The sequence below is a fragment of the Salmo salar genome, chromosome 20 (genome assembly GCF_965601325.2).
Source record: "Salmo salar chromosome 20, fSalSal1, whole genome shotgun sequence".
NCBI lineage: Eukaryota > Metazoa > Chordata > Actinopteri > Salmoniformes > Salmonidae > Salmo > Salmo salar.
The window spans coordinates 81774000-81797495 of record NC_138310.1 but is presented as its reverse complement, the minus strand read 5'-3'; the positions used below and the strand labels follow the sequence as shown (position 1 = coordinate 81797495).

The window sequence follows — 23496 nt, the reverse complement described above, 5'->3', positions numbered from 1 at the left end:
GATGAACGTGGTACTTTCAAGCGTTTGGAAATTGCTCCCAAGGATGAACCAGACTTATGGAGGTCTACAATTCTTTTTCTGAGGTCTTGGCTGATTTCTTTTCATTTTCCCATGATGTTAAGCAAAGAGGCACTGAGTTTGAAGGTAGGCCTTGAAATACATCCACAGGTATACCTCCAATTGACTCAAATGATGTAAATTAGCCTATCAGAAGCTTCTAAAGCCATGACATAATTTTCTGGAATTTTCCAAGCTGTTTAAAGGCACAGTCAACTTAGTGAATGTAAACATCTGACCCACTGGAATTGTGATACAGTGAATTATAAGTGAAATAATCTGTCTGTAAACAATTGTTGGAAAAATGACTTGTGTTATGCACAAAGTAGATGTCCTAACCGACTTGCCAAAACTATAGTTTATTAACAAGAAATTTGTGTAGTGGTTGAAAAACGAGTTTTAATGACTCCACCTAAGTGTATGTAAACTTCCGATTTCAACTGTGATAGCGCTGTCAGCACATTAAAACCATCTCATTTTGACACCTATTCAGTCCTGTTTCAACTCTTCCATTTCCCTGAACAGACAACAAAAAGAAAGTAAACCTAAATGTTGTTAAAAAGTCAGAGGCCATGTGGCAGCATCATCCTCTCACCTGCCTCTCTCCACCAGAACCAGCACCTCATTCTCCTGCTGGATCGCTGGGACAAACACACATTTGGAACCATTTAATGGTGGTACAAACAGTGTGTGTGTGTGTGTGTGTGTGTGTGTGTGTGTGTGTGTGTGTGTGTGGTCTTGTTCTTCTATTCTCGTGGGGACTTGAAATCCGCAAATGTCCCCACAAGGATAGTAAACCAAGGAAAATTCTCCCTTGTGGGGACACTTCCCACGTCCCCATGAGGACAAAGGCTATTTTAAGCTTAGGGGTCAGATTTAGGGTTAGAGCTAAGGTTAGGGGTCAGATTTAGGGTTAGAGCTAAGGTTAGGGGTCAGATTTAGGGTTAGAGCTAAGGTTAGGGGTCAGATTTAGGGTTAGAGCTAAGGTTAGGGGTCAGATTTAGGGTTAGAGCTAAGGTTAGGGGTCAGATTTAGGGTTAGAGCTAAGGTTAGGGGTCAGATTTAGGGTTAGAGCTAAGGTTAGGGGTCAGATTTAGGGTTAGAGCTAAGGTTAGGGGTCAGATTTAGGGTTAGAGCTAAGGTTAGGGGTCAGATTTAGGGTTAGGGCTAAGGTTAGGGGTCAGATTTAGGGTTAGAGCTAAGGTTAGGGGTCAGATTTAGGGTTAGAGCTAAGGTTAGGGGTCAGATTTAGGGTTAGAGCTAAGGTTAGGGGTCAGATTTAGGGTTAGAGCTAAGGTTAGGGGTCAGATTTAGGGTTAGAGCTAAGGTTTGGGAAAATAGGAATTTAAATGGAAATACATTTTAGGTCCCCACGAGAATAGAAGAAGAAGTGTGTACATGTGTGTGTGTGCATGTGTGTGCGTACTCACAGAGCTCCTGTAGTTTGCGTAGGTGTATCTCCTCCTCTTCCTCACTGTCCTCCAGGTAGGCATGGAGGGAGGAGCCAACAAGCGCGAACCAGCCAACCCGAGGGCTCTGTAGGTTCAAGCCGTCCTTGTATTTCAGCCGGCCAATCCGCTCAAAGCTCAGTCTCAACAGAGCCTCTGCATTGGACGGAATAAACATCTGGGGAGAAGAGGGGGAGTTAAATATGTTTAAGGACCCATCACACAGCTGAGCCTTGATTTCTTAGGCTATGGTCAGTGTGAGTGGTTACCTAGGTTATGGTCAGTGTGAGTGGTTACCTAGGCTATGGTCAGTGTGAGTGGTTACCTAGGTTATGGTCAGTGTGAGTGGTTACCTAGGTTATGGTCAGTGTGAGCGGTTACCTAGGTGTTGGTCAGTGTGAGTGGTTACCTAGGTTATGGTCAGTGTGAGTGGTTACCTAGGCTATGGTCAGTGGTGAGTGGTTACCAAGGCTATGGTCAGTGTGAGTGGTTACCTAGGTGTCGGTCAGTGTGAGCGGTTACCTAGGTGTCGGTCAGTGTGAGCGGTTACCTAGGTGTCGGTCAGTGTGAGCGGTTACCTAGGTGTCGGTCAGTGTGAGCGGTTACCTAGGCGATGGTCAGTGTGAGCGGTTACCTAGGTGTCGGTCAGTGTGAGCGGTTACCTAGGTGTCGGTCAGTGTGAGTGGTTACCTAGGCGATGGTCAGTGTGAGTGGTTACCTAGGCGATGGTCAGTGTGAGTGGTTACCTAGGTTATGGTCAGTGTGAGTGGTTACCTAGGCGATGGTCAGTGTGAGTGGGTAACTGTTGGTTTTTACCCTAGCACAATACAGCTGATTCAAATAACCAACTCATCATCAAGCTTTGTTATTTGAATCAGCTGTGTAGTGCTAGGGCAAATAACAAAAACGTGCACCGGGGGGGGCTCAGGACCGAATTTGGGAAACACTGACCTGGGCGACGGTTGGTGTGAGCGGTTACCTAGGTCAGGAGTTTTCAAACTTTTCTTGCCCAGGGACCCCCGGCCCAGGCAAACCGGCGACCGACGATTTTTATGAATTTATTAGCAAATTATGGTGGAAAATAAGTATTTGGTCACCTACAAACAAGCAAGATTTCTGGCTCTCACAGACCTGTAACTTACTTCTTCTTTAAGAGGCTCCTCTGTCCTCCACTCGTTACCTGTATTAATGGCACCTGTTTGTACTTGTTATCAGTATAAAAGACACCTGTCCAAAACCTCAAACAGTCACACTCCAAACTCCACTATGGCCAAGACCAAAGAGCTGTCAAAGGACACCAGAAACAAAATTGTAGACCTGCACCAGGCTGGGAAGACTGAATCTGCAATAGGTAAGCAGCTTGGTTTGAAGAAATCAACTGTGGGAGCAATTATTAGGAAATGGAAGACATACAAGACCACTGATAATCTCCCTCGATCTGGGGCTCCACGCAAGATCTCACCCCGTGGGGTCAAAATGATCACAAGAACGGTGAGCAAAAATCCCAGAACCACACGGGGGGGGGCCTAGTAAATGACCTGCAGAGAGCTGGGACCAAAGTAACAAAGCCTACCATCAGTAACACACTACGCCGCCAGGAACTCAAATCCTGCAGTGCCAGACGTGTCCCCCTGCTTAAGCCAGTACATGTCCAGGTCCGTCTGAAGTTTGCTAGAGATCATTTGGATGATCCAGAAGAGGCTTGGGAGAATGTCATATGGTCAGATGAAACCAAAATAGAACTTTTTGGTAAAAACTCAACTCGTCGTGTTTGGAGGACAAAGAATGCTGAGTTGCATCCAAAGAACACCATAACTACTGTGAAGCATGGGGGTGGAAACATCATGCTTTGGGGCTGTTCTTCTGCAAAGGGACCAGGAAGACTGATCCGTGTAAAGGAAAGAATGAATGGGGCCATGTATTGTGAAATTTTGAGTGAAAACCTCCTACCATCAGCAAGGGCATTGAAGATGAAACGTGGCTTGGTCTTTCAGCATGACAATGATCCCAAACACACCGCCCGGGCAACGAAGGAGCGTAAGAAGCATTTCAAGGTCCTGGAGTGGCCTAGCCAGTCTCCAGATCTCAACCCCATAGAAAATGTTTGGAGGGAGTTGAAAGTCCGTGTTGCCCAGCGACAGCCCCAAAACATCACTGCTCTAGAGGAGATCTGCATGGAGGAATGGGCCAAAATACCAGCAACAGTGTGTGAAAACCTTGTGAAGACTTACAGAAAACGTTTGACCTGTGTCATTGCCAACAAAGGGTATTTAACAAAGTATTGAGATAAACTTTTGTTATTGACCAAATACTTATTTTCCACCATAATTTGCAAATAAATTCATTAAAAATCCTACAATGTGATTTTCTGGATATTTTTTTTCCTCATTTTGTTTGTCATAGTTGACGTGTACCTGAAAATTACAGGCCTCTCATCTTTTTAAGTGGGAGAACTTGCACAATTGGTGGCTGACTAAATACTTTTTTGCCCCACTATATTAGCTAGATAGGTACAAATATCTTGGCAGTGTAGAAACACTTTTGTTGTTTTTAAGCTCATTTTCTGCAACTTAAAATCAATTGAGCGGAGAAAATCTTTTGCATTTTTTTTAAGCTAATATCCAGTAATTCTACACAGTTTGGCATGGAGCTGTGAGACAATGTTGAGGTTTTAAAGCTAATTTCCTGCAATTCTATGCATTTTGCCATGGCTAATGCTGTCTTCCTCTGCTCAAACATTATAACTAAATCAACAGGCATGTGGCCTGAGTACCCGTTTTTTTAGCTTCTCCAAGACTGTCTAGCTGTTTCTCAGATGGTATTATATATATATATATTATCTGGTTTTGATCATTTATAGACGGCCCGCCTAATAAGTTTTGGTACGTCATAACCATGTCATAAAAGCTGTCATAATACCCATATATTTACACCTTAAAAAGTCTAATAAATCTATGTAATATAGTCTACACCTTCACAATAACTCCATTATTAACTTTAGACAGGTCTAAAGAAGCATGATAGGAAGAAAAGGTAGTCTATTTCAAAAGAACAGAATAGCATATTCTGAGATGTCCTAATGTTAGGTCCTGATGTGGCTGTGGGCTACACTAGTTCATTCAGCAGACAAGATCTGCATATAATTCCGTGGTATTATTTTATTGTATAGTATGAAGAATACAATTGAACAAAGCTGAATAAAATAGAAAGGATATTTTCTCCAAATGATTTGAGGCAGTGTGCACATGCAGCTGTTGTGTTGAGCGTTTAACAAAGAAACAGGTCCTCCTATATATTCAATTTATTCATGTAACTTCAGTTATTCTACAAACGTTGGGCTGTTGTGATGTTTAATACATTGTAAGGCTGCATGATGAGTAATGATGATTTGAAAAAAGTCACTTGAAAGGCATGAGCTCTGCTTTGTTTATTGCACCGGCTGTACACACTCCAATAGTCTCTCATTCACAATTTGACAAGCACTTGATAATGCCTAGAATTTCACAGCGGCATCCCCTTTGTGGCCGTAATGCACCCTAAAAAAAAACATGCCTTTTGTGCCCTTCTCCCTGAGTGTGCTGCGTTGTGCCCTTCTCCCTGAGTGTGCTGCGTTGTGCACTTCTCCCTGAGTGTGCTGCGTTGTGCCCTTCTCCCTGAGTGTGCTGCGTTGTGCCCTTCTCCCTGAGTGTGCTGCGTTGTGCACTTCTTCCTGAGTGTGCTGCGTTGTGCCTTTCTCCCTGAGTGTGCTGCGTTGTGCCCTTCTCCCTGAGTGTGCTGCGTTGTGCACTTCTCCCTGAGTGTGCTGCGTTGTGCACTTCTCCCTGAGTGTGCTGCGTTGTGCCCTTCTCCCTGAGTGTGCTGCGTTGTGCCCTTCTCCCTGAGTGTGCTGCGTTGTGCCCTTCTCCCTGAGTGTGCTGCGTTGTGCCCTTCTCCCTGAGTGTGCTGCGTTGTGCCCTTCTCCCTGAGTGTGCTGCGTGGTGCTCTTCTCCCTGAGTGTGCTGCGTTGTGCCCTTCTCCCTGAGTGTGCTGCGTTGTGCCCTTCTCCCTGAGTGTGCTGCGTTGTGCACTTCTCCCTGAGTGTGCTGCGTTGTGCCCTTCTCCCTGAGTGTGCTGCGTTGTGCCCTTCTCCCTGAGTGTGCTGCGTTGTGCACTTCTCCCTGAGTGTGCTGCGTTGTGCCCTTCTCCCTGAGTGTGCTGCGTTGTGCCCTTCTCCCTGAGTGTGCTGCGTTGTGCCCTTCTCCCTGAGTGTGCTGCGTTGTGCACTTCTTCCTGAGTGTGCTGCGTTGTGCCTTTCTCCCTGAGTGTGCTGCGTTGTGCCCTTCTCCCTGAGTGTGCTGCGTTGTGCCCTTCTCCCTGAGTGTGCTGCGTTGTGCACTTCTCCCTGAGTGTGCTGCGTTGTGCACTTCTCCCTGAGTGTGCTGCGTTGTGCACTTCTCCCTGAGTGTGCTGCGTTGTGCACTTCTCCCTGAGTGTGCTGCGTTGTGCACTTCTCCCTGAGTGTGCTGCGTTGTGCCCTTCTCCCTGAGTGTGCTGCGTTGTGCCCTTCTCCCTGAGTGTGCTGCGTTGTGCCCTTCTCCCTGAGTGTGCTGCGTTGTGCCCTTCTCCCTGAGTGTGCTGCGTTGTGCCCTTCTCCCTGAGTGTGCTGCGTGGTGCTCTTCTCCCTGAGTGTGCTGCGTTGTGCCCTTCTCCCTGAGTGTGCTGCGTTGTGCCCTTCTCCCTGAGTGTGCTGCGTTGTGCCCTTCTCCCTGAGTGTGCTGCGTTGTGCACTTCTCCCTGAGTGTGCTGCGTTGTGCCCTTCTCCCTGAGTGTGCTGCGTTGTGCCCTTCTCCCTGAGTGTGCTGCGTTGTGCACTTCTCCCTGAGTGTGCTGCGTTGTGCCCTTCTCCCTGAGTGTGCTGCGTTGTGCCCTTCTCCCTGAGTGTGCTGCGTTGTGCCCTTCTCCCTGAGTGTGCTGCGTTGTGCACTTCTTCCTGAGTGTGCTGCGTTGTGCCTTTCTCCCTGAGTGTGCTGCGTTGTGCCCTTCTCCCTGAGTGTGCTGCGTTGTGCACTTCTCCCTGAGTGTGCTGCGTTGTGCACTTCTCCCTGAGTGTGCTGCGTTGTGCCCTTCTCCCTGAGTGTGCTGCGTTGTGCCCTTCTCCCTGAGTGTGCTGCGTTGTGCCCTTCTCCCTGAGTGTGCTGCGTTGTGCCCTTCTCCCTGAGTGTGCTGCGTTGTGCCCTTCTCCCTGAGTGTGCTGCGTTGTGCCCTTCTCCCTGAGTGTGCTGCGTTGTGCCCTTCTCCCTGAGTGTGCTGCGTGGTGCTCTTCTCCCTGAGTGTGCTGCGTTGTGCCCTTCTCCCTGAGTGTGCTGCGTTGTGCCCTTCTCCCTGAGTGTGCTGCGTTGTGCCCTTCTCCCTGAGTGTGCTGCGTTGTGCACTTCTCCCTGAGTGTGCTGCGATGTGCCCCCCTCCCTGAGTGTGCTGCGTTGTGCCCTTCTCCCTGAGTGTGCTGCGTTGTGCACTTCTCCCTGAGTGTGCTGCGTTGTGCACTTCTCCCTGAGTGTGCTGCGTTGTGCCCTTCTCCCTGAGTGTGCTGCGTTGTGCACTTCTCCCTGAGTGTGCTGCATGGTGCCCTTCTCCCTGAGTGTGCTGCGTTGTGCACTTCTCCCTGAGTGTGCTGCGTTGTGCCCTTCTCCCTGAGTGTGCTGCGTTGTGCACTTCTCCCTGAGTGTGCAGCGAAATACGAAGCGCCTCTCAGTCACACGGCTCTCCGTCACGTGATCCGGTCTTTCTCACAGGCTACAAGTTAAGACAGACACATTGGGGACGCAACTGCGCATGTCCTTATCCAATTCCGAGGTGTATATTGAAGATATTGGAAGAACTGTCCACATTTACTTCTCATCAGCCAACAAGATGAGTAGGCCTAACGAAGAGCAAAAGCACTAGCCTAAGTCAATCTACTATTCCCATAGTACAAAAGTCAACCTATTCTATTCTGTGCTATAAATAAATATTCCAAACACAGTCTGGGACAGTTGTGGGACGTGATAGATCCCATGTCAGCTAACGTTAAAAATGTTTTTATTTAGTTTTTTTTGCCCATATATATTGTTGTATTTTTTATTTTTTACTCAAAAATCACATGAAAACACATTAGACATGGCAAAATATATAGAATTGCAAGAAAACGAGCTTAAAAACTGCAACATTTTCTTTGCACCCCATGACAAAACGTGTCGAATTGCAGGAAATAAGCTTTAAACCTGCAAAATTCTCTCCACCAACAAGAGGGGTGTGAACAGTTTGTCATGAACAGTGATTATGCCCATAGAAATAGACGTATCGCGTTCGCAGCGAGGTGCGCAGGATGTTCCCCAATGCTGGTAGCCCCCCCCTGATCGAAAACGTTTGGGAACCCCTGACCTAGAGAACGGTCAATGTGAGTGGTTACGTAGGCCAATGTTTCCCAACCGGTGTGCAAAACAAATCACTGGTGTGCCATGACACTTTGCCAAATCTTGATCATTTTTTGGGGAACACTCACTAATAAACGTGTGGAATGCATATGGAATGTTGACTTGGGAACACTAGTGGCGGTCAGATAAACATTAAATGGCAAATGGTTACATCAGTATGTTTTTTTCAAGTCCAATGCGCTCCAGGCTGTTGTTACATTTGTAATGTTTGACGGGTGCACATCACGAGCAAAGTCATTTGTATCATGAGTAAGGAACTATGACAATATTCCAGATAAACCCTATTTAATATACTGCTCAAAAAAATAAAGGGAACACTAAAATAACATCCTAGATCTGACTGAATGAATGAAATAATCTTATTAAATACTTTTTTATTTTACATAGTTGAATGTGCTGACAACAAAATCACACTAAAATAATCTATGGAAATCCAATTTATCAACCCATGGAGGTCTGGATTTGGAGTCACACTCAAAATGAAAGTGGAAAACCACACTACAGGCTGATCCAACTTTGATGTAATGTCCTTAAAACAAGTCAAAATGAGGCTCAGTAGTGTGTGTGGCCTCCACGTACCTGTATGACCTCCCTACAACGCCTGGGCATGCTCCTGATGAGGTGGCGGATGGTCTCCTGAGGGATCTCCTCCCAGACCTGGACTAAAGCATCCGCCAACTCCTGGACAGTCTGTGGTGCAACGTGGCATTGGTGGATGGAGCGAGACATGATGTCCCAGATGTGCTCAATTGGATTCAGGTCTGGGGAACAGGCGGGCCAGTCCATAGCATCAATGCCTTCCTCTTGCAGGAACTGCTGACACACTCCAGCCACATGAGGTCTAGCATTGTCTTGCATTAGGAGGAACCCAGGGGCAACCGCATCAGCATATGGTCTCACAAGGGGTCTGAGGATCTCATCTCGGTACCTAATGGCAGTCAGGCTACCTCTGGCGAGCACATGGAGGGCTGTGCGGCCCCCCAAAGAAATGCCACCCCACACCATGACTGACCCACCGCCAAACCGTCATGCTGGAGGATGTTGCAGGCAGCAGAACGTTCTCCACGGTGTCTCCAGACTCTGTCACGTCTGTCACGTGCTCAGTGTGAACCTGCTTTCATCTGTGAAGAGCACAGAGCGCCAGTGGCGAATTTGCCAATCTTGGTGTTCTCTGGCAAATGCCAAACGTCCTGCACGGTGTTGGGCTGTAAGCACAACCCCCACCTGTGGACGTCGGGCCCTCATGGAGTCTGTTTCTGACCGTTTGAGCAGACACATGCACATTTGTGGCCTGCTGGAGGTCATTTTGCAGGGCTCTGGTAGTGCTCCTGCTCCTCCTTGCACAAAGGCGGAGATGGCGGTCCTGCTGCTGGGTTGTTGCCCTCCTACGGCCTCCTCCACGTCTCCTGATGTACTGGCCTGTCTCCTGGTAGCGCCTCCATGCTCTGGACACTACGCTGACAGACACAGAAAACCTTCTTGCCACAGCTCGCATTGATGTGCCATCCTGGATGAGCTGCACTACCTGAACCACTTGTGTGGGTTGTAGACTCCGTCTCATGCTACCACTAGAGTGAAAGCACCGCCAGCATTCAAAAGTGACCAAAACATCAGCCAGGAAGCATAGGAACTGAGAAGTGGTCTGTGGTCACCACCTGCAGAACCACTCCTTTATTGGGGGTGTCTTGCTAATTGCCTATAATTTCCACCTGTTGTCTATTCCATTTGCACAACAGCATGTGACATTTATTGTCAATCAGTGTTGCTTCCTAAGTGGACAGTTTGATTTCACAGAAGTGTGATTGACTTGGAGTTACATTGTGTTGTTTAAGTGTTCCCTTTATTTTTTGGAGCAGTGTATATAACAGCTTTTGGTCACAGAAAATAGATGATTTGCAGGATGGATCAGATGGGAGGTCATTACCAGTAAATAAATTGAGAAATTTACACTACATGTCCAAAAGTCATCCAACATCTCATTCCAAAATCATGGGCATTAATATGGAGTTGGTCCCCCCTTTGCTGCTATAACAGCCTCCACTCTGCTGGGAAGGTTTTCCACTAGATGTTGGAATATTGCCGCAGGGACTTGCTTCCATTCAGCCACAGAGCATTAGTGATGTTAGGCGATTAAGCCTGGCTCGCAGTCTGTGTTACAATTCACCCCAGATGTGTTCGATGCGGTTGAGGTCAGGGCTCTGTGCAAGCTACTCAAATTCTTCCACACCGATCGCGACAAACTATTTCTGTATGGACCTCACTTTGTGCATGGGGGCATTGTCATGCTGAAACAGGAAAAGCTCTTCCCCAAACTGTTGCCACAAGGTTGGAAGCACAGAATCTTATAGAATGTCATTGTATACTGTAGCGTTAAGATTTCCTTTCACTGGAACTAAGGGGCCTAGCTTGAACCATGAAAAACAGCCCCAAACCATCATCATCCTCCTCCACCAAACTTAACAGTTGGCACTATGCATTCGGGCAGGTAGCGTTCTCTTGGCATCTGCCAAACCCAGATTAGTCCAACGGACTTCCAGAGGATGAAGCGTGATTCATCACTCCAGAGAATGCGTTTCCACTGCTCCAGAGTCCAATGGCGGCGAGCTTTACACCACTCCAGCCAAAGCTTGGTATTGCTCAGGCTGCTCGACCATGGAAACCCATTTCATGAAGCTCCCGACGAACAGTAATTGTGCTGACATTGCATCCAGAGGCAGTTTGGAACTCGGTAGTGAGTGTTGCAACCGTGGACAGACAATTTGTACTCGCTACGTGCATCAGCGATCCCGTTCTGTGAGCTTGTGTGGCCTACCACTTCGGAGACGTTGTTGCTGTTGGACATTTCTATTCACAATAACAGCACTTACAGTTGACCAGGGCAGCTCTAGCAGGGCAGACACTTGTCAAACTGGCATCCTATGACGGTGCCACGTTGAAAGTCACTGAGCTCTTCAGTAAGGCCATTCTATTGCCAAGGTTTGTCTATGGAGATTGCATGGCTGTGTGCTAGATTTCATACACCTGTCAGCAATGGGTGAGGCTGAAATAGAATCCACTAATTTGAAGGGGAGAGAAAGATTGGGAACCACTGACAGAGGTGACGGTCAGTATGCGTGGTTACCTAGGTAAGAGTCAGTGTGTGGTTACCTTGGTGATGGATTTGACCCACTCCTTGTGGCTGTCTTGGTCGTCAGTTCCAAACAGATAGACACGCTCTGAGTCAGAGTACAGCTCAAACGTGTGGTCATAGCTGAGAGACAGAGGAGAGAGAGAGAACAACTAAAACGTGTGGTCATAGTTGAGAGAGATAGAGCGGAGAGCGGAGAGAGAGAGGAGAGAGAGAGAGAGAGAGACAGAGAGACAGAGAGAGAACAACTAAAACGTGTGGTCATAGCTGAGAGAGAGAGCGGAGAGCGGAGAGAGAGAGGAGAGAGAGACAGAGAGAGAGAGACACAGAGACAGAGAGAGAGAACAACTAAAACGTGTGGTCATAGCTGAGAGAGAGAGAGAGAGAGACAGAGAGAGAGAGAGAGAGTGAGAGAACAACTAAAACGTGTGGTCATAGCTGAGAGAGAGAGAGAGAGAGAGAGAGCTGAGAGAGAGAGAGAGAGAGAGAGAGAGAGAGAGAGAGAGAGAGAGAGAGAGCTGAGAGAGAGAGAGAGAGTACAACTAAAACGTGTGGTCATAGCTGAGAGAGAGAAAGAGAGAGAGAGATTGTTAAATAGACTGGTTTAGAGTGATGGAAGACTTGTGTCTGGTAGGTACCCATGTCTCTCTGGTGTGTTGACAAACAGACAGACTATCTCTGTAGACTTCAGGGCACCGTTGGGCGTGGAGGTCTTGTCACTCTCGTAGTAACTAAAGTTCCCATCATTTAACATACACCAGCGACGACTAAACTCTGCAGACAAGAGCAACCAGAGGAGACACACATCATTCACAGAGGACACCCCTCACAGAGGACACACTTCGACCAAGCAAGGTGAGAGGAAAGGACTAGAGAACTAGGGGAAGAGACTAGAGGAAGGGACTAGAGGACAACGGGAAGGGACTAGAGGACTAGAGAACTACGGGAAGGGACTAGAGGAAGGAACTAGAGGACTACGGGAAGGGACTAGAGGACTAGAGGACTACGGGAAGGGACTAGAGGACTAGAGGACTACGGGAAGGGACTAGAGGACTAGAGGACTACGGGAAGGGACTAGAGGAAGGAACTAGAAAACTAGGGGAAGGGACTAGAGGACTAGAGGACTAAGGGAAAGGAATAAAGAACTAGATAACTACGGGAAGGGACTAGGGGAAGGGACTAGAGGACTAGAGGAAGGGACTACAGGACTAGAGAACTAGGGGAAGGGACTAGAGGACTAGAGGAAGGGACTAGAGAACTAGGGGAAGGGACTAGAGGACTAGAGGAAGGGACTACAGGACTAGAGAACTAGGGGAAGGGACTAGAGGACTAGAGGAAGGGACTAGAGAACTAGGGGAAGGGACTAGAGGACTAGAGGAAGGGACTACAGGACTAGAGAACTAGGGGAAGGGACTAGAGGACTACGGGAAGGGACTAGAGGACTAGAGAACTACGGGAAGGGACTAGAGGAAGGAACTAGAGAACTAGGGTAAGGGGCTAGAGGACTAGAGGAAGGGACTAGAGGACTAGAGAACTACGGGAAGGGACTAGAGGAAGGGACTAGAGAACTAGGGGAAGGGGCTAGAGGACTAGAAGAAGGGACTACAGGAAGGGACTAGAGAACTAGGGGAAGGGACTAGAGGACTACGGGAAGGGACTAGAGGACTAGAGAACTACGGGAAGGGACTAGAGGAAGGGACTAGAGGAAGGGACTAGAGGACTAGAGGACTACGGGAAGGGACTACAGGAAGGGACTAGAGAACTAGGGGAAGGGGCTAGAGGACTAGAGAACTAGGGGAAGGGACTAGAGGACTACGGGAAGGGACTAGAGGACTAGAGAACTACGGGAAGGGACTAGAGGACTAGAGAACTAGGGGAAGGGACTAGAGGAAGGAACTAGAGAACTAGGGTAAGGGGCTAGAGGACTAAGGGAAAGGAATAAAGAACTAGAGAACTACGGGAAGGGACTAGAGAACTAGGGTAAGGGGCTAGAGGACTAAGGGAAAGGAATAAAGAACTAGAGAACTACGGGAAGGGACTAGAGGAAGGGACTAGAGAACTAGGGGAAGGGACTAGAGGACTAGAGAACTACGGGAAGGGACTAGAGGAAGGAACTAGAGAACTAGGGTAAGGGGCTAGAGGACTAGAGGAAGGGACTAGAGAACTAGGGGAAGGGACTAGAGGACTAGAGAACTAGGGGAAGGGGCTAGAGGACTAGAGGACTAAGGGAAAGGAATAAAGAACTAGATAACTACGGGAAGGGACTAGAGGAAGGGACTAGAGGACTAGGGGAAGGGACTAGAGGACTAGGGGAAGGGGCTAGAGGACTAGAGGAAGGGACTACAGGACTAGGGGAAGGGGCTAGAAGAGGAAGGGACTACGGGAAGGACTAGAGGACGGGACTAGGGGAAGGACTAGAGGACGGGACTAGGGGACTCGAGGAAGGGACTAGGGGAAGGGACATTGGGGAAGGACAAGAGGACTAAGGATGAAACTAGAGTGTGCGTGATTGGCTCACCCTCCCTGGCCTTGCGATCCGTGATAGGCCGGACCATGGAGGCGGTCTTGAAAAGGAAGCCATTGTGAGTGACGGGGTGCTGTGGTGAATAGTGTTGAGGCTCCATGACCCCAGTCACCTCTGACCGAGGCAGCTCTGCAGACACACAACACGCACAGGAATTATTTAACAGGAATAAACAACATTTAAATATGTGAATGAATACAAATGAATATGAATATATATATATATATGAATAAACATGAGCATGTTATCTGTCAACACGAGTGTGTATGTACCTGTACCTGTGTTGAGGTTGTGTGAGAGGAACTCGGCCTGTAGTTTCTGGTTGTGTGTGAGTGCCAGGGAGAGGGGGGAGGGACAGTCAGCCTGGCCAGTAGAACAGTTTACATCAGCTCCACAGAACACCAGACATAAGGTCTCCAGCACATCACTGCACTGCACGTTTATACACAGGGCCTGGAGAGGGAGAGTGAGAGAGAAAGGGAGAGGGAGAGAGAAAGAGAGTGAGGGGGGGGAGAGGGTGGGAGGGATAATTGTTTCAAATTCAGAAAATGATCACTTTGTCAGTATTACCTAGGAGGAACTAACATGGCTGCCATGAAATGATGTGATGCTGAGTAGGAGCTTTTTGGTTGAAACAGCAGTGACCAGATTCTAGTTGTAGCTGTGCCACAGCAGTATTAGTAAACTTGTTTCTGAATTCATGGTTCAGGGTCTCAGGCAGTTCTAGAACATCGTGACACATAACCTAGGACATTCCACAAGCCTACATTCCAAACCTTACTCCTACCTACAGTCCACCTGTTGTTGTTGTTGGGCAAAACAGTGGTGCAGCTTGACTCAGAGCTGTGGTTCAGAACAATCCACTCTTAAAGTGTTTCTCAACTGAGACCAATTACACATCTCTGAGGACTTTTAGGTTGAGGGTACAGGGGGGTAAAATCCTCCAGGGTGCAGGGACAGGGGGGTAAAATCCTCCATGGTGTAGGGACAAGGTAAGGGGACAGGGGGGTAAAATCCTCCAGGGTGTAGGGACAGGGTAAGGGGACAGGGGGGTAAAATCCTCCAGGGTGTAGGGGCAAGGTAAGGGGACGGGGGGTAAAATCCTCCAGGGTGTAGGGTAAGGGGACAGGGGGGTAAAAATCTTCCAGGGTGTAGGGACAAGGTAAGGGGACAGGGGGGTAAAATCCTCCAGGGTGTAGGGACAGGGTAAGGGGACAGGGGGGTAAAATCCTCCAGGGTGTGGGGACAAGGGGGTAAAATCCTCCAGGGTGTAGGGACAAGGTAAGGGGACAGGGGGGTAAAATCCTCCAGGGTGTAGGGACAGGGTAAGGGGACAGGGGGGTAAGATCCTCCATGGTGTAGGGACAGGGGGGTAAAATCCTCCAGGGTGTAGGGTCAGGGGGGTACAATCCTCCAGGGTGTAGGGACAGGGGGGTAAAATCCTCCAGGGTGTAGGGTCAGGGGGGTACAATCCTCCAGGGTGTAGGGACAGGGGGGTAAAATCCTCCAGGGTGTAGGGACAGGGGGTAAAATCCTCCAGGGTGTAGGGACAGGGACAGGTACGTAAAATCCTCCAGGGTGTAGGGACAGGGGGGTAAAATCCTCCAGGGTGTAGGGACAGGGACAGGGGGGTACAATCCTCCAGGGTGTAGGGACAGGGACAGGGGGGTAAAATCCTCCAGGGTGTAGGGACAGGGGGGTAAAATCCTCCAGGGTGTAGGGACAGGGGGGTAAAATCCTCCAGGGTGTAGGGACAGGGGGTTAAAATCCTCCAGGGTGTAGGGACAGGGTAAGGGGACAGGGGGGTAAAATCCTCCAGGGTGTAGGGACAGGGACAGGGGGGTAAAATCCTCCATGGTGTAGGGACAGGGGGGTAAAATCCTCCATGGTGTAGGGACAGGGGGGTAAAATCCTCCATGGTGTAGGGACAGGGGGGTAAAATCCTCCATGGTGTAGGGACAGGGGGGTAAAATCCTCCAGGGTGTAGGGACAGGGGGGTAAAATACTCCAGGGTGTAGGGACAGGGGGGTAAGATCCTCCATGGTGTAGGGACAGGGGGGTAAAATCCTCCATGGTGTAGGGACAGGGGGGTAAAATCCTCCAGGGTGTAGGGACAGGGACAGGTACGTAAAATCCTCCAGGGTGTAGGGACAGGAGGGTAAAATCCTCCAGGGTGTAGGGACAGGGACAGGGGGGTAAAATCCTCCAGGGTGTAGGGACAGGGACAGGTACGTAAAATCCTCCAGGGTGTAGGGACAGGGACAGGAGGGTAAAATCCTCCATGGTGTAGGGACAGGGGGGTAAAATCCTCCAGGGTGTAGGGACAGGGGGGTAAAATCCTCCAGGGTGTAGGGACAGGGGGGTAAAATCCTCCAGGGTGTAAAATCCTCCAGGGTGTAGGGACAGGGGGGTAAAATCCTCCAGGGTGTAGGGACAGGGATAGGTACGTAAAATCCTCCAGGGTGTAGGGACAGGGACAGGGGGGTAAAATCCTGCAGGGCGTAGGGACAGGGGGGTAAAATCCTCCAGGGTGTAGGGACAGGGGGGTAAAATCCTCCAGGGCGTAGGTACAGGGGGGTAAAATCCTCCAGAGTGTAGGGACAGGGGGGTAAAATCCTCCAGGGTGTAGGGACAGGGATAGGTACGTAAAATCCTCCAGGGCGTAGGGACAGGGACAGGGGGGTAAAATCCTCCAGGGCGTAGGGACAGGGGGGTAAAATCCTCCAGGGCGTAGGGACAGGGGGGTAAAATCCTCCAGGGCGTAGGGACAGGGGGGTAAAATCCTCCAGGGTGTAGGGACAGGGGGGTAAAATCATCCAGGGTGTAGGGACAGGGGGGTAAAATCCTCCAGGGTGTAGGGACAGGGGGGTAAAATCCTCCAGGGTGTAGAGACAGGGGGGTAAAATCCTCCAGGGTGTAGGGACAGGGTAAGGGGACAGGGGGGTAAAATCCTCCAGGGTGTAGGGACAGGGGGGGTAAAATCCTCCATGGTGTAGGGACAGGGGGGGTAAAATCCTCCAGGGTGTAGGGACAGGGGGGTAAAATCCTCCATGGTGTAGGGACAGGGGGGTAAAATCCTCCATGGTGTAGGGACAGGGGGGTAAAATCCTCCATGGTGTAGGGACAGGGGGGTAAAATCCTCCATGGTGTAGGGACAGGGGGGTAAAATCCTCCAGGGTGTAGGGACAGGGGGGTAAGATCCTCCATGGTGTAGGGACAGGGGGGTAAGATCCTCCATGGTGTAGGGACAGGGGGGTAAAATCCTCCAGGGTGTAGGGACAGGGGGTAAAATCCTCCAGGGTATAGGGACAGGGGGGTAAAATCCTCCAGGGTGTAAAATCCTCCAGGGTGTAGGGACAGGGGGGTAAAATCCTCCAGGGCGTAGGGACAGGGGGGTAAAATCCTCCAGGGTGTAGGGACAGGGGGGTAAAATCCTCCAGGGTGTAGGGACAGGGGGGTAAAATCCTTCAGGGCGTAGGGACAGGGGGGTAAAATCCTCCAGGGCGTAGGGACAGGGGGGTAAAATCCTCCAGGGTGTAAAATCCTCCAGGGTGTAGGGACAGGGATAGGTACGTAAAATCCTCCAGGGTGTAGGGACAGGGACAGGGGGGTAAAATCCTCCAGGGCGTAGGGACAGGGGGGTAAAATCCTCCAGGGCGTAGGGACAGGGGGGTAAAATCCTCCAGGGCGTAGGGACAGGGGGGTAAAATCCTCCAGGGTGTAGGGACAGGGGGTAAAATCATCCAGGGTGTAGGGACAGGGGGGTAAAATCCTCCAGGGTGTAGGGACAGGGGGGTAAAATCCTCCAGGGTGTAGAGACAGGGGGGTAAAATCCTCCAGGGTGTAAGGGACATGGTAAGGGGACAGGGGGGTAAAATCCTCCAGGGTGTAGGGACAGGGGGGGTAAAATCCTCCATGGTGTAGGGACAGGGGGGGTAAAATCCTCCAGGGTGTAGGGACAGGGGGGTAAAATCCTCCATGGTGTAGGGACAGGGGGGTAAAATCCTCCATGGTGTAGGGACAGGGGGGTAAAATCCTCCATGGTGTAGGGACAGGGGGGTAAAATCCTCCATGGTGTAGGGACAGGGGGGTAAAATCCTCCAGGGTGTAGGGACAGGGGGGTAAGATCCTCCATGGTGTAGGGACAGGGGGGTAAGATCCTCCATGGTGTAGGGACAGGGGGGTAAAATCCTCCAGGGTGTAGGGACAGGGGGTAAAATCCTCCAGGGTATAGGGACAGGGGGGTAAAATCCTCCAGGGTGTAAAATCCTCCAGGGTGTAGGGACAGGGGGGTAAAATCCTCCAGGGCGTAGGGACAGGGGGGTAAAATCCTCCAGGGTGTAGGGACAGGGGGGTAAAATCCTCCAGGGTGTAGGGACAGGGGGGTAAAATCCTCCAGGGTGTAGGGACAGGGGGGTAAAATCCTCCAGGGTGTAGGGACAGGGGGGTAAAATCCTCCAGGGTGTAGGGACAGGGGGGTAAAATCCTCCAGGGTGTAGGGACAGGGATAGGTACGTAAAATCCTCCAGGGTATAGGGACAGGGACAGGGGGGTAAAATCCTCCAGGGCGTAGGGACAGGGGGGTAAAATCCTCCAGGGCGTAGGGACAGGGGGGTAAAATCCTCCAGGGTGTAGGGACAGGGGGGTAAAATCCTCCAGGGTGTAGGGACAAGGTAAGGGGACAGGAGGGTAAAATCCTCCAGGGCGTAGGGACAGGGGGGTAAAATCCTCCAGGGCGTAGGGACAGGTGGGTAAAATCCACCAGGGTGTAGGGACAGGGGGGTAAAATCCTCCAGGGTGTAGGGACAAGGTAAGGGGACAGGGGGGTAAAATCCTCCAGGGCGTAGGGACAGGGGGGTAAAATCCTCCAGGGCGTAGGGACAGAAAAAAGGTAAAATCTTCCTCTCTCTCTCTCTACTTATCTCTCCTCCTCCCTCCCATCAGTCCCATGAAGGAAACTAGAGTCAGACACATACTCTCACACACAGGTGTGAGCTATAACAACCACAGGAGGGCTGAGCAACAAGAGAAGAAATGGTCCTCTGGGAAAGAATGTGTTTCAAGACTTCCAACACACACACACACACACACACACTCACACACACACACACTCACTCACTCACTCACTCACTCACACACTCACACACTCACACACTCACTCACACACTCACACACTCACTCACACACTCACACACTCACACACTCACACACACACACACACACACACACACACACACACACACACACACACACACACACACACACACACACACACACAAAGGAATCCAAGACTCTTAGACAATACACAGAGATCGAGAGAGTGCGAGTTGGGGGAAAAACATACAACATTATACAATCCATGTACACAAACAACAAGTGTGGTGTTAAAATTGGCAGAAAACACACATTTCTTCCCACAGGGCCATGGTGTGAGACAGGGATGCAGCTTAAGCCCCACCCTCTTCAACATATATATCAACGATTTGGCGAGGGCACTAGAACAGTCTGCAGCACCTGGCCTCACCCCACTAGAATCTGAAGTCAAATGTCTACTGTTTGCTGATGATCTGGTGGTTCTGTCCCCAACCAAGGAGGACCTACAGCAGCACCAAGGAGGACCTACAGCAGCACCTCTTCTGCACAGATTCTGTCAGACCTGGGCCCTGTCAATAAAAGAAGGGCCTTCTGTGCCATCAAAAGGAACATAAAATTTGACATACCAATTAGCATCTGGCAAAAAAATACTTGAATCAGTTATAGAACCCATTGCCCTTTATGGTTGTGAGGTCTGGGGTCCGCTCACCAACCAAGAATTCACAAAATGGGACAAACACCAAATTGAGACTCTGCATGCAGAATTCTGCAAAAATATGCTCAGTGTACAATGTAAAACACCAAATAATGCATGCAGAGCAGAATTACGCCGATACTCGCAAATTATCAAAATCCAGAAAAGAGCCGTTAAATTCTATAACCACCTAAAAGGAAGCTATTCTCAAACCTTCCATAACAAAGCTATCCCCTACAGAGAGATGAACCTGGAGAAGAGTCCACTAAGCAAGCTGGTCCTGGGGCTCTGTTCACAAACACAAACAGACCCCACAGAGTTCAGGACAGCAACACAATTTCACCCAACCAAATCATGAGAAAACAAAAAGAGAATTACTTGACACATTGGAAAGAATTAACCAAAAAACTGAGCAAACTAGAATGCTATTTGGCCCGAAACAGAGAGTACACAGTGGCAGAATACCTGACCACTGTGACTGACCCAAACTTAAGGCAAGCTTTGACTATATACAGACTCAGTGAGCATAGCCTTGCTATTGAGAAAGGCCGCCGTAGGCAGACCTGGCTCTTAAGAGAAGACAGGCTATGTGCACAAATGAGGTGGAAACTGAGCTGCACTTCCTAACCTCCTGCCAAATGTATGACCATATTAGAGACACATATTTCCCTCAGATTACACAGATCCACAAAGAATTCAAAAACAAACCCGATTTTGATAAACTCCCATATCTACTGGGTGAAATTCCATAGTGTTCCATCACAGCAGCAAGATTTGTGACCTGTTGCCACAAGAAAAGGGCAACCAGTGAAGAACAAACACCATTGTAAATACAACCAATATTTATATTTATTTATTTTCCCTTTTGTACTTTAACTATTTGCACATCGTTACCACACACATATGACATTTGAAATGTCTTTATTCCTTTGGAACTACTGTGAGTCTAATGTTTACTGTTATTTTTTATTGTTTAATCCACTTTTGTTTATTATCTAGTTCACTAGCTTTGACAATATATTTCCCATGCCTATAAAGCCCTTAAATTGAAACTGAATTGAGATAGGCTGTCTTTCTCAAGAGCCAGGTCTGCCGATGTGCACACTGCCACAAAATGAGGTGGAAACTGAGCTGCACTTCCTAACCTCCTGCCAAATGTATGACCACATTAGAGACACATATTTCCCTCAGATTACACAGATCCACAAAGAATTTGAAAACAAATCAAACAATGACAAACTCGTATATGTCTTAGGCGAATTAATGCAGTCTGCAATCACAGCAGCAAGATTTGTGGCCTGTTGCCATAAGAAAAGGGCAACAAGTGAAGCACAAACAACATAACTATTACACATATTTCAGTTGATTTATTTTCCCTTTCATACTTCAACTATTGGCACATTGTTACTACACTGTACATAGCCAATAATATAACAATTGAAATGTCTATATTCTTGTAAAACATTTGTGAATGTAATGTTTACTAATGTTTATTTCCCTTTTATTTATTGTCTATTCCATTTACTTTGGCAATGTGAACATATGTTTCCCAAGAAAATAAAGCCCTTTGAACTGAAAGAGAGCGAGACAGCGACAGAGAAAGACAGAAAGCGAGAGACAGAGGTCTCTGCTCGGTCTCTGCACGGTCTCTGCTCGGTCTCTGCTCGGTCTCTGCTCGGTCCCTGCTCGGTCCCTGCTCGGTCCCTGCTCGGTCCCTGCACTGTCTGCTCGGTCCCTGCACTGTCTGCTCGGTCCCTGCACTGTCTGCTCGGTCCCTGCACTGTCTGCTCGGTCCCTGCACTGTCTGCTCGGTCCCTGCACTGTCTGCTCGGTCCCTGCACTGTCTGCTCGGTCCCTGCACTGTCTGCTCGGTCCCTGCACTGTCTGCTCGGTCCCTGCACTGTCTGCTCGGTCTCTCTGGTGAGGTAATGCTGGAACGTATGGATCACTTCCTGTCTCGTGTGTGTGTGTGTGTGTGTGTGTGTGTGTGTGTGTGTGTGTGTGTGTGTGTGTGTGTGTGTGTGTGTGATCCTCTGCTTTCCATGAGGGTAAAACCTTTGTTAGTTGGAGGGGGGAGGAGGGGGGAGGATCGAGGAAAGTGGTATCTGTAATCACTCTCTGATTACAAGACTTGCATGTTTTTGTTAATCTTTTCTGTAGAAAGGAGGACTGTAGCTAACTGAGTTATGTTTTCAGAGACACACCCAGGGTATAGAGCGCAGTCCACACGGTATTCTGAAAAACGTTTGTCTCTCTCTGTCTCTCCAGGGGTTGTCTAAAATTATTGGATTCCTCTGTGTGTCTGTGTATGTATGTGCCTGTGTGTGCAGATGTGTGAGGGCTGGAAGTCTTGAAACACTTATTTCTCAGAGGCCTTTTTCTAATTTTCTTGCTCAGCCTTCCTGTGAACCGATTGGTTGCTATAGCCCACACCTGACTGTGTGAGTGAATCGCTGACTCTGGTTTCCATCATGTGACTGATGGGAGGGATATGAAGAAGAAACAGGAGAGGGGGAGTCAAAGAAGGGAGAGGAGAGTTGTTGGTTCAGAGAGAGTGCAGCTGTGTGTGTGTGTGTGTGTGTGTGTGTGTGTGTGTGTGTGTGTGTGTGTGTGTGGGTTGTTGGTTCAGAGAGAGTGCAGCAGCATGTGTGTGTGTGTGTGTGTGTGTGTGTGTGTGTGTGTGGGTTGTTGGTTCAGAGAGAGTGCAGCAGCATGAGTGTGTGTGTATGTGTGTGTGTGTTGTTAGTTCAGAAAGAGTGCAGCTGTGTGTGTGGGGGGGTTGTTGGTTCAGAGAGAGTGCAGCAGCGTGTGTGTGTGTGTGTGTGTGTGTGTGTGTGTGTGTGTGTGTGTGTGTGTGTGTGTGTGTGTGTGTGTGTGTGTGTGTGTGTGTGTGTGTGTGTGTGTGTGTGATAAGGTGGGTGTTACTGTGTTGGGCTCAGTGTGCTCAAGCTGGAAGGCTGCGTTGAGCTCAGCTGTAAAAACACCCTCCTTTCTTTCCTCCATCCATCTCTCCTGGTCTTTCTCTCTCAACGGAGCAGTCTCTCCCTCACTGACTGGTTTAATTTCCTAGCCTGGTTCTGAGTTAACCTGTCCCCTCATCCCATATACTCCTACCCTGCCCCTACACCCTGGAGGATTTTACCCCCTGTCCCCTTACCTTGTCCCTACACCCTGGAGGATTTTACCCCCCTGTCCCCTTACCCTGTCCCTACACCCTGGAGGATTTTACCCCCCTGTCCCCTTACCTTGTCCCTACACCCTGGAGGATTTTACCCCCTTGTCCCCACACCCTGGAGGATTTTACCCCCCTGTCCCCTTACCCTGTCCCTACACCCTGGAGGATTTTACCCCCCTGTCCCCTTACCTTGTCCCTACACCCTGGAAGATTTTTACCCCCCTGTCCCCTTACCCTACACCCTGGAGGATTTTACCCCCCGTCCCCTTACCTTGCCCCTACACCCTGGAGGATTTTACCCCCCTGTCCCCTTACCCTGTCCCTACACCCTGGAGGATTTTACCCCCCTGTCCCCTTACCTTGTCCCTACACCATGGAGGATTTTACCCCCCTGTCCCTGCACCCTGGAGGATTTTACCCCCCTGTACCCTCAACCTAAAAGTCCTCAGAGATGTGTAATTGGTCTCAGTTGAGAAACACTTTAAGAGTGGATTGTTCTGAACCACAGCTCTGAGTCAAGCTGCACCACTGTTTTGCCCAACAACAACAACAGGTGGACTGTAGGTAGGAGTAAGGTTTGGAATGTAGGCTTGTGGAATGTCCTAGGTTATGTGTCACGATGTTCTAGAACTGCCTGAGACCCTGAACCATGAATTCAGAAACAAGTTTACTAATACTGCTGTGGCACAGCTACAACTAGAATCTGGTCACTGCTGTTTCAACCAAAAAGCTCCTACTCAGCATCACATCATTTCATGGCAGCCATGTTAGTTCCTCCTAGGTAATACTGACAGTCTCTGTCACTGTCCCTCTCTCTCTTTCAATTCAAAGGGCTTTATTGGCCTAGCAGACAGAGGGGGGAAACCGGGCTGAGCAGAAAAACAGAGAGAGTGATATGAAAGGAAGAGAGGAGAACAATAATAGA

The 23496-nt window shown here is 49.2% G+C and overlaps 1 protein-coding gene across 5 annotated transcripts in view; it reads right to left on the bottom strand.

The window, feature by feature from the left end:
* The window catches only part of LOC106581405 (arf-GAP with Rho-GAP domain, ANK repeat and PH domain-containing protein 1), a 122871-nt gene that overhangs the window by 38902 nt on the left and 60473 nt on the right, over positions 1-23496 (bottom strand). For 4 of the 5 annotated variants that reach the window (XM_082966762.1, XM_082966764.1, XM_082966766.1 and 1 more), the window contains 6 exons: positions 13881-14061; positions 13603-13737; positions 11723-11858; positions 11105-11207; positions 1488-1683; positions 653-698 (listed from right to left, as the gene is read on the bottom strand). In XM_082966762.1, coding sequence (XP_082822888.1) covers positions 653-698; positions 1488-1683; positions 11105-11207; positions 11723-11858; positions 13603-13737; positions 13881-14061 — 797 coding nt within the window. The remainder of the gene's footprint in view (positions 1-652; positions 699-1487; positions 1684-11104; positions 11208-11722; positions 11859-13602; positions 13738-13880; positions 14062-23496) is intronic. The other variant, XM_082966763.1, reaches the window with a different exon arrangement.